Source organism: Corylus avellana, chromosome 11 (assembly GCF_965113065.1).
Source record: "Corylus avellana chromosome 11, dhCorAvel1.hap1.2, whole genome shotgun sequence".
Lineage (NCBI taxonomy): Eukaryota > Viridiplantae > Streptophyta > Magnoliopsida > Fagales > Betulaceae > Corylus > Corylus avellana.
In genome coordinates, this window is record NC_142500.1 from 13,085,657 (window position 1) to 13,096,933 (window position 11,277).

The 11,277-nt window shown below is 36.7% G+C and overlaps 1 protein-coding gene across 1 annotated transcript; it reads right to left on the reverse strand.

Annotated features, from left to right (window-relative positions):
- Positions 1 to 580: 580 nt before the first annotated feature.
- Positions 581 to 1,393, reverse strand: LOC148583115 (uncharacterized protein At4g02000-like). Its single transcript, XM_088511566.1, has one exon. It carries the CDS (start codon positions 1,391 to 1,393, stop codon positions 581 to 583), a length of 813 nt encoding a protein of 270 aa, XP_088367692.1.
- Between the last annotated feature and the right edge of the window lie 9,884 nt (positions 1,394 to 11,277).

An 11,277-nucleotide genomic window follows, 5' to 3' on the forward strand; every position in this document is an offset into this window, starting at 1 on the left:
TTTTCTTTTTTTCTCCAATCCAGTCATAGACACAAATAGAGAGTCACCTTCATTTTTCTCACCTTTTTGTTCACGTATCCATTCTGCCCTAGAGTCCCCATCGTCATCCTTAGATTTCTCCACCGTGCCCTTCGAAAACCCCTTAGTTGAAAGCATAGTTCTCTCCATATCAGCCAGGCCCAGTGAACATAGTTGAGCTTGGGCTTTTAATAGGACTTGTGAAAATTGGGCCTCCAGCTCCTTTCCTGCCCCACATGTTTCTCCCTTCCATCTCATCCACAAATTGAGCAGCTATGTTATATAGATTAACTGCTCTTGAATGTAGAGATCCACTTCCCATGTTTAGTTTACCTCGCTTCCCTTTTCCTCTCGCTCCTTGCTTTCCGTTACGATTCTCATTTTGAAAACATGCCATATCTTTTTGAACCTTAGAAAGGAAATTAGCCACGACCCCTCCTTGATTCATGCCCTCTTCTCCGCCTGTTTCCTTTTGAACCTTGGATCGTTTAGGATTTAGGAGATCCTCCTCTACTCTGCCGCTGTCACTATAGAATTAGCCACCTCCTTCAGCTGCACTGGTTTAGGATCCCTCGCCTCCATCATAATAAGGTGTTTCCCTCCTCGATGCATGTCTACCGTACCCCTTCTCATTTCTCCGGGTTGGTGAAGAGGCCCTCAGCCATAGTCCAAATTGCTGCGGTTGATCTTGCTGTCTCATCATGTTTCGATTGGGGCATCTTGTGCGCCCATGAATAATTACCCCACAATTGAAGCAGAACTTGAGCAATCGTTCATACTGAAAAGCGATCCACCTTGTCTTCCCTTGAAACTTTAGCATCCTTCCTCTCGCCAAGGGTTTCGTTAGATCAATATGTATTTTGACCCTTAGAAACTCCCCCCAACCAACGCCATTGCCATCGGTATCCACAGCTTCCACTGTTCCCACCGACTGGCCAAGCATCTTCCCCGTTTCACGACCCATACATGCTAACAGTAAATCCATCATACGAACCCAAAAGGCAGCTGTGTCAAACGTGAATTCAGATGCCGACGCGAGACCATCAAAATCCTCAAAGAGAAAAAGACTCCCTTCGAAAACCCATGGTCTCCCTTCCAAAACTCTCTTCTTATCGACGGCCTTGGTAAATTCTATCAAAAACAAATTTTCGCCCAAAATTTTGAACGAAAGAGTTCCCGATAGTTTCCTCCAACGTAGAAGAGTAGTTTTGATTGTTTCTTTACTTACAAATCTCTTAACTATCAACTTTCCCACCACACAGTATTGACCCTTTGAGACTAGTTCCCTCCATTCCCCATCGGGGGCTTCCATCTCCATACTCTCCTCATCTGCCAACGATAGATTCATCCACATTTTTGTTAGATCCTCCGCCATTGCTGAAATTCTTCACAGGAACAAAACTCAATACTTCCACACTACAAAAAAAAAAAAAAAATTTCTTGACTGGAAATTTCTGACGTTTTATGGTGTCTTACACATCAGAAATTTTTTTCTGATGTGTCATTTCTGACATGTGTTGACTGTCAGAAGCATAGGGGTCAGTAAATTTTTTTTTTTTTTCCTGACGTGTTAGTGGTTAGAACGTCAGAATTTTTTAACATTTTATTGTATCACACGTTAGAAATATTTTCTGACGTGGCAAATAGTAGCACGTCAGAAAATTCTGACTTGGTACTAGTGCCACGTCATAAAATTTTTCTGACGTGGTAGACATGCCATGTCAGAAAATTAGGGTTTTTTTTTTTTCCTCATTAGTTTGTTTGTTTTCCTCATTAGGTTTTACGATTTATTGTTTTTTTTTTTTTTCTCATTTGTTTTTTTTTTAATTGACAATTTCATAAGGATTTAAGAGTAAATCATTTGAAGCACATCTTCCAAAGCCAACAACTTTTAAAGACTTAAACTATGTCCTAATGACTTGTAGTTGATGGATCTGGAACAAAAAAAAAAAAAAAAGAATGGTAGCAAATTTAGAAATAATGCCATGTTGCATTTGGCATGATAAAACCATGTAGTAAGAAAGGATGTATGTACAGAAATTCAGTTACATATAATGGAATTCGACATTCAGATCTATCAACATAAAAAATAAATAGAGAAAGCCACAGAATAACTGGTAGGTCATTGAATTAGTTCAACAATTATATTAGGATGCCAAACCAAAATGGAAAATAAAATCCAACCAAACTAATACGTCCTATATGACCAGGTTATACTTGGGAATATGCCGAGGCCATAGTATACTGGCAACAACATCCACGAGCTTCCCATACCGCTATTTCCAAAGGCTTTCGAGATAGCTTGATGTATACTGGCAACAACATCCACGAGCTTCTTCACAATCTGTAGTAAGAAATAATTTCGAAAAAATATGTTACTCTACAAAGAGAAACAAATACTCTACTCTATCCTGTGGAAGACAAGACTGAATAAAGTAGAAACTTTCCTCTATGACCTACCACAGAATCTTATTAAATCAATAGGTATTTATCTTTGATTGCCATCTACATTCATAGAATTGCCATTTACATGAAGAAAGGTAGTATAACATCTATTTCACAAACAACAAGAAAACCTAACCAAAACTAGCAGTTTAATTTATAAATTGAAGCATAAAGTACCTTCAAGAACATAGAAGCAAATTGATAATTGATTTTTTCTACCGGTACCCAAATATCATAATTTTTCCTCTTAAGAAAGAATAACAAGTGCTCATAATTACATACCCCTTCCAAATTTGTAGACCATAGAGATTCCTTCTTTTCTTCCTCTTCTCTCTCTATCTCCTTTCTTTCTTTTTCTTTTTCATTTTTTTTTTCTTTTTTAATGAAAAGAAACACTCAATTATACTTTTGACCTCATTATCTCTCCTACAAGAGGCCCAACCTATTAAACCCTAAACGAAGTATTGATTAAACATCCATCAAATGCAACTTACTATTTATCATATAGACATAATTACATATATCATAAACATGCAGTCTCTACGTCAATCATATACAACCAAATTATATATGTTACCACGAATATAGACTTAATTACATGTAACATTAAACATCAACAAAACAAGAACAAAATATATAATAGGTTTACCAACTACAAACTCACAGACAATGCTCAATCTAGGTTGATAGCTTCCTCATTCTCCAAATTCTCCGCATTACCAGGAGATGATAAAACAATCAATCAAGAAGCAATAGGTACCTTTTTTATCAGGATCCTAGGCCAAACACCAAAAAGGGCGCCATAACAACTTTAACATATATACTAACCAAAATGACATTACTATAACAGAATAAAAAATGCACTAACTACAAATATAAATCATCATCAATGCAATATATATATATATATATATATATATATATATATATATATATTCCGATTAGAAAATAATATCCTTCTAAAATTAGACGCAAACACAATGCTAACGTTTAGTAGTAGAAATAATAACAAACATCATCGGGGTCACTATCAATAATAACAACATAAAAAACAATACTAAAAGCAATCAAATGTATCACCAAACCAATGAAGAACAAAACATTTTGCAACAAGAGTGTCCATATATATATATATATATATATATATATATATATTCAAGAAAACCCAAACAAAAAAAAAAAAAAACAAATTGCATTACCTGATCCACTTTCCACCGACGATCTCACCCCCAAACGGGCTGGAGATTCTTTGTTTGGCACATCCTTAACTCGAGTCATATCGGATGAGGACCTCGACTGCAACATGGACTCAAGCTGACGAAAACGTGCCTCATACAAAGTGTTCATACTAGCCTCGCTCTCAGCTAGCCGCACAGTAACTTGCTCTTGCTGTGCATCTAACAGCACAGCTATCTCCGCCCTGTGCCTCTCCCTTTCAGCTTGTTGCGCCATTGCCTGCTCTCGCTGTGTCTCTAGCAGCGCATCCATCTCCTGCTTGTGCTTCTCCCGCTCAGCTTGTAGTGCAGCTTCTATCATTTCTGGGATACTAGAGCTCCCGGGAGGTTGTGACCGTGGCGCAATTGGTCTATAGTAGGAGTGTATGCTGCCACGCACAGGTAGTATACCTGCTCCAACCTGGCGAACCTGACCAGCGTACTTCGGCTTATTGCCGATCCTCTGTGCGTACGCATCGTCAGGTGCCCACCGTACGGTGCCCTCGGTTACAGATCTTGTAGTAGCAGGGTCAATGGGAAGTAACTCCTTCATCCTCTCTTGTAGGGTACACATTAAAAGAACCAATTAGAAATATTAAATTAAAATACAAAGAAATATACATTAACCAAGACATATCGGTTATTAGTAGCATACACATCTCTCCCTGACCAAGTCATTTGGATATTTGCCATCCTCTTTACGTGTGTGTTGATGTAAGACTGCGTTCGTGTTGGAGGAGTCCCGGTATTTATGAGCTATATATATATATATATATAAGCTTAGCCAATCATAACAGAGGACCTATATGTTGTGGTTAAGTTTAATTAAATAAAGGAAGGGATTAATTTGAAAATTTTCAAATTGGAGTTAAAATCGGATTGGATTCAAATTTGGATTCTGCATATGTCTTGGTATTTTGGTCCTAACTTTCAGCTCAAATATCCGATTGAGGTGATTCAAGTGGCACTGGAAACAAACAAAACAAAATCAAACAAATAACAACGCTAAGGAATTAATATATGCAAATTAAGGGGCTTGAATATGCAACATTCGGCGCTTATCAGTTGCCTCTGTGCTTTTCTCTTTCTCCTATAACTCATATCTCCCTGCAAAATACGTTACAAACCGAATTAGTATTTAAAATAAGTAAATATGTACACGTATATGTAAAGTAATCACACATTTAAAATTTTAAACATATATTAGTTACTCAATTAATTATATATCGTTTCCACAAACTACATATAAATTTTATGGTTAACCTAAAAAGCAATTACAAATTAATGTAAATATTTATTAAAAAAAAATAAAAAATAAAAAAATTCAAAGATAAGGGTGTACTCCAATTTCATTAAATGACATACGCTTCGATTGGTTCTAAATCGGGTCGGACGTAATCGACATCATCAGGTGCGTTAACATGATCATGATTGGTACTCAAGAGGAGGGGCTCAATCTCATGGTAGCTGACACTAGAATTGTCAGACCCTTGACCTTGACCAACATCATACACGTTTCTAGGTTTAGTCCTTACAGCGCAAGCCCAATTTGGGTTCCTTTCATCTTCGACGTAAAATACTTGGTCAACTTGTGAAGTTAGCACAAATGGCTCATTCGTAATCCTCTCTCCGGTGTGGATAAGGTTTTTGAAATTGACAAGCGTTATACCATACTCGTCAACCTTGTACCCCTTGTCCCTCGTGTTGTCCGCCCAATCACACTTGAACATAACATACTTTGTCCTATCGTAGTACTCCATCTCAATCATTTGGATTAACTTCTCGTAATACGTTTCGCCATCAGTACTCAGCACACACACGTCGCCATTTTGAGTCATTTTTCCGATATCAACTGACAGAGTGCGGAACAACTTTCCATTAACCACATATCTGTTATACTTGACTGCTGTTTCCTTTGGCCCTCTACAGTGCATTACCAGCTTCTCACCCAGCTCCTGTCTGTGTAGGTCGTCCAATCCATTGACCTGCATACATTGGAGGGCGATATATGAAATTGGTGTATAGGATTTGTATGCGAAATAGATATACAAATCATTTAACAGGTAAGAAGACATTATTCTTACGTAGTCATGATACCAATCGACAAATTGTTCGAAATGTTGGCTTTCCAATTGATCGTTCGCTGTTCACCCTTTAAGCCTTTCCATGTGCATCTTACAATTAAAAATTAAATTCATTATAGTGCATTAGAAATTAAGGTTGTACAAGGAATGGTAGGGCATGTACTAGTGACATGACTCACGTTCATAGCGGTAGGAACTCGTCCAAGTTAAACAATATATATCGATGAATCTGTGCTAGTGTGATACGGTTGAGGATGACTCGTGTTCCTGCCCCCTTACAACCATCAGGGTTTCTTTGGGCCTTATTATGAAACGTCGGTGCATCATCCAAATACATCGAGAAGAATGTCACCAACTTAGTTGTTATATAGCCCTCCGCAATACATCCCTCGGGAGCCGCTTTATTGCATACATTAGATTTGAACCCCCCTAGGCTCCTGTATATGAAAATCAATCAATCAATTGCAGTGATTCACTGCCTTTTAGTGGTGGAGAAAATAATAATAATAATTACATAACGATCAAAATTTACCTGTCAGTCAGATACATCCAGCTATACTGCACTGGTCCACCTAGTTGGCATTCACGGACAAGATGCACGGTAACATGAACCATGCTAGTGAAAAAACTTGGGGGGAAATACTTGTTTCATCTTGCACAAAGTCACGCAGACTTCACTCTAGAGTCGGTACAAATCATCTAGTGTCAGCGTAGTTGAACATATGCCCCGGAAAAATGTTCCCATCTCAACTAAAGGTCTGACCACGTTACCTGGTAGTGACCCACGTAAAGCAATAGGTAGAAGTTGTTGCATCAGTATGTGATTGTCATGACTCTTCAAACCCATCATCGTATGGTCTTTGAGTTGTATGCATATGAAAATATTCGAGGCATAACCATCGGGCACCCTCACATCCCGAAGCACTTTCAAGAAACTGGTTTTATCTTTATTGGACATCGTGTGGCAAGCTGGGGGCATATAGTTTTTTTCATTCTTCGTAGATGGATGAAGTAGACGTCTCAATCCCATCTCTTGCAAGTCTTTGCGAGCATCGTAGTTGTCCTTTGTTTTCCCTTTTATGTTGAGTATTGTGCCAAGAATGTTGTTCATCACATTCTTCTCTATGTCCATCACATCAAGGTTGTGCCGCAGTAAATTATCCTTCCAATAGGGCAACTAAAAGAAAATACTCTTCTTCTTCCATAATACATGATTGGTCCCTTCTGGTTTGGTGTTGGGAGTACTCTTCTTCCGCTTCTCTCCCTGCTTCTTACTATTGTCTGGCTTTGACTTGCTGGCATCCTCATCCCCAAATGGCATCCCTTCTAACTATCTTAGGATTTCATCTCCACTTAGCACATCGGGTGGACATTATAGTTCCTGGTTACCGTCAAAATTTCTTTTGTTCTTCCTTCACGGATGATCCAAGGGCAAGTATTGCCTATGCCCCATAAAACACTATTTATGACCGTGTTTTAACCATCGAGACCTTGTTAATTGCATACGACAAGGATATGCTTTTGCTCCCCTTGTAGGCCATCCTAAAAGATCTGCGTATGCCAAGAAGTCATTAATTGTCCACATCAATTGTGCTCGCAACATAAAGTGCGTTTTAGTGGAAACATCAAACGTGCGTACACCTACATTCCATAATTCCTTCAATTCCTCAATTAAGGGCTGTAGGTAAACGTTTATATCCATTCCAGGTGAGCTCGGGCCTGGGATAATCAAGGATAATATGAAAGATGTTTGTTTCATGCACATCCAAGGAGGCAAGTTGTATGACACAAGCATTACGGGCCAAGTGCTGTGGGATGTACTAAGGTTCCCAGAAGGATTAAATCCATCTGAGGTTAGTCCAAGCCTTACATGCTTGCTGTCCGCTGTAAATTTCGGATATAACTAATCAAATGACTTCCATGCTTCATCGTCGGCCGGATGCCTCAATTTGTCATCCTTTGTGTGGTTGTTTGCATGTCACTTCATATAGGGCGATGTATACTGTGACATAAACAACCTCTGTAGTCTTGGTATGAGAGAAAACCGCCGCAACACTTTTACTTGGCGTTTCTTACTTGACGATATGGGTTAACCGTCCTCGTCCAAATGAATTTCATCTTTCCACTTAGATTTGCCACAAACTGTACATGAATCTAACTCTTTGTTGCCCTTCCAAAATAACATGCAGTCATTACGACAAGCCGAAATCTTTTCATACCCGAGTCCCATGTCCCTTAGATATTTTTTTTGCCTCATAGGTATTAACCGGCAAAGCTTCATTATCCGCAGGCAACAATTGATTGATGAACTCAAGGAGAGATGAGAATATCTTGTTACTAATTCCACCAACACACTTCAAGTTGTACAGATGAACAGTTGCGCTTAGCTTGCTATGTTTGGTCCTATCATATAGCGGTGTCTTTGCCTCTTTAAGCAGCTTGTGGTACTTTTGGGCATCAACTTCATCCACTTCTTTGACTATGATTTCTTCATCACCCTGCACAACGACCTGAGGCTCACAGTTGCCTTTCCTGACATCGTGCATGCCGAACACATCACGCAACATAGCGTGCATATTTCCACCCTGATCACTGCTTCCACTTGCTTCATCTGTGGCCAGACGATTCAAAGGAGACAATTCAACATGGTCCCGGATAGGCTTCTCACCATGAAACATCCAGTTCTTATATATAGGAAGTATGCATGTTCCCCCTGTCAAGTGGGCGAGAACAACGCCTGGGGGATAGCGCCGGTTAAGGCGACACACCTTACACGGACAGTAAATCTTACCATCAGGTATTGTGCAGTTCCCAATTGCAAAGTCTACGAACAATCTACAACCGTCTCTGTATTCCTTCGTATCCCTAGGCTTTATCATCCAACTCTTGTCCATTGTTGTCTACGGACATTAGAGAGAAATATACGCGACTTAAAAGTATTCAATAAACCCATACATATTAAATGGAATTTACATGCAAACTTAATTAGATGCTAAGGTTGTTGGTTAATTTTTTTTTTTTTTTAGTCATGATAATTTCTTAAACTTAAACGAAATAACAACTATTCCAAATGGGGACCATCAATAATGATCATCTATCTAGGCTAGTTGTTTTCGTATTTTTTTTAGTACAGTTTAGGACTTCCTTCACGCACTTTTTTAATTTTGTTCCTTTTTTTTTTTTTTTTTCCTTTCAAATTTACATTATTTGATGTTGTTTAATCGTTAACATTCTTCATTCACATTCAGCTTCTATCATTTTTTCCCAAAAGTTCATATATATGCATTTGTTAGATGTTAGGGACCCTAGTCAAATAAAATAAATCTAGCTAGGGTACGAAGTCAATTTTTTTTGAAATATATATATATATTTCATATTGTCAAAGTTAGGCATTTATAAGTATTAATAGGGCAAAACCTAAACAATATACAAGTCTAAATTTAAATGCATTTATTATTATATATCACTAAACAAATTAAATAAATAAATCTAAGTTAATTACTAGTTTCCGGATATAACCGATCAAAACCACATGGTTGTTCATATATACCACGTGCATACCAAATAACAATCATAACACATAGCACAGATTACTTAATTAATTAACAAATTAACAATAAAGAACTATCTGAAACAAAGCAAAAATTTAAATAAGTTAACAATAAATGTGAAATTGTTATATATAATATATATATATATATATATATATATAGCCGGCCATATGTATACTATATATACATATGTATTACCCATATATATATATATATTTATTTATTTATTTATATATTTACAGTATATATATATATACAATAAATATATATGGACAGTATATATACTGGCCATATATATATATATATATATATATATATATAACAAAAAAATTGAAATGCATATATATAGCTAGGGAGGAACGACAGAGTGAAGCAATTCATGTAAATATATCAATCATCTTGCACAAAACCAAATTCATAATAATTTTCTTTTCAAACGTATTACACGAAATTAGCACAAACATCACCCAAACTTCCATACAAAGACCAAATCCAAACCAAACAAATAAATAAATACAAGGATGCATGTATATATATATATATATATATATATATATATATATATATATATATGTGTGTGTGTGTGTGAGGAGCTCTTGTAGGAGCTAAAAACGGAGGGAGAGAGGACGACGGCTAGCGGGTGGTGATGTAGGCAGAGGATCGATCACTAGAATCGTGAGAGAGAAACTATATACTGATCGCTTGAGAGAGAGTATATATATATATATATATATATATATATATACACGGTGGAGATCGAAGAGAAAAAAGAAAAAAAAAAAGAAAAAAGGGAAGCTTAATACTCGAGCTTCAGCTATGGTGGAAGAAAGAAAGAAAAACGGAGAGAAAAAGGGAAAGTTTTGGGCGGTGGTGATCGCGTATAGCTTCCAGCGCTGGGGGAAAGAAAAGATAAAGATAAAAAATAATAATAATAATAATAATAAATTCAAAACGCGCCAGGCCTCTTAATTAAGAGGCATGGCGCGCTGCTAACTAGGGGGGATGGGACGCGTTTGCCCGGGGAGGGACTCGAGAAAATTTCCTGACATGCCACACACGGCACGTCAGGAAGTTAGTCCGAAAATATATATATATATTAAAGAGAATTATGACGTGGCACATTCACACGTCAAAAAAATTTTGACGTGGTAAATGTGGCTACGTTAGAAAATATATAATTTTTTACGTTTTAAAATTTGTAACAATTTTCTGACGTTGCGATATTTAATACGTCAGAATTTTCTGACGCGTTAAAACAAACACGTCAGAAAATTCTGACGTGGCACTATTCATGCATCAGAAAATTAATGACTAACAACAAAACATGTACTATAGCCACGTCAAAAAATACTATTTTTTTTATAGTGCCACATACTTCGATGAGACATGAAACACTTTTCCTTCTCCACTAGGTTTAGTCTAGAGAGAAAACTTGTACCAATGCGGTCCATTTTTATGGTGAGAAGTTTTTGTTATCAATATAAATACATTAATTTGTTTACATTAATAAACAAATCAAAACACAAACAATTCTAAAATCATAAAATAAGTTTTACATTTATATTACTTCATATCACTTTAATTTCAAATAAAAAATAATAATAAATAAAAAAACGTTAGCTTTTATTATGGGGTCTAGCTGGAATATGCTACTTCAGTGTTGTCACGTGTACATGAATACACACACTCTCTCTCTCTCTCATCTTCCATAAGAGGGTGGGAATTCTCAACCACATATAACATATATTTAAATCTATCCTCAAATATTAAAACGAAACAAAGAAAAGACACCCATTAAAGACGTCAACCAAGCAGAAATTATTGTCTCTTGCCATTTCTAAATAATATAAAACAAATTAAAAATTTATCCAAATTTTATTCATGTTGATAAGCAGATGAGATTTTGTTCCCTCATAAAGGAAAAAAATATATAAAAAAATCTTTTTCGTTTTTAAGAAAAAAAAA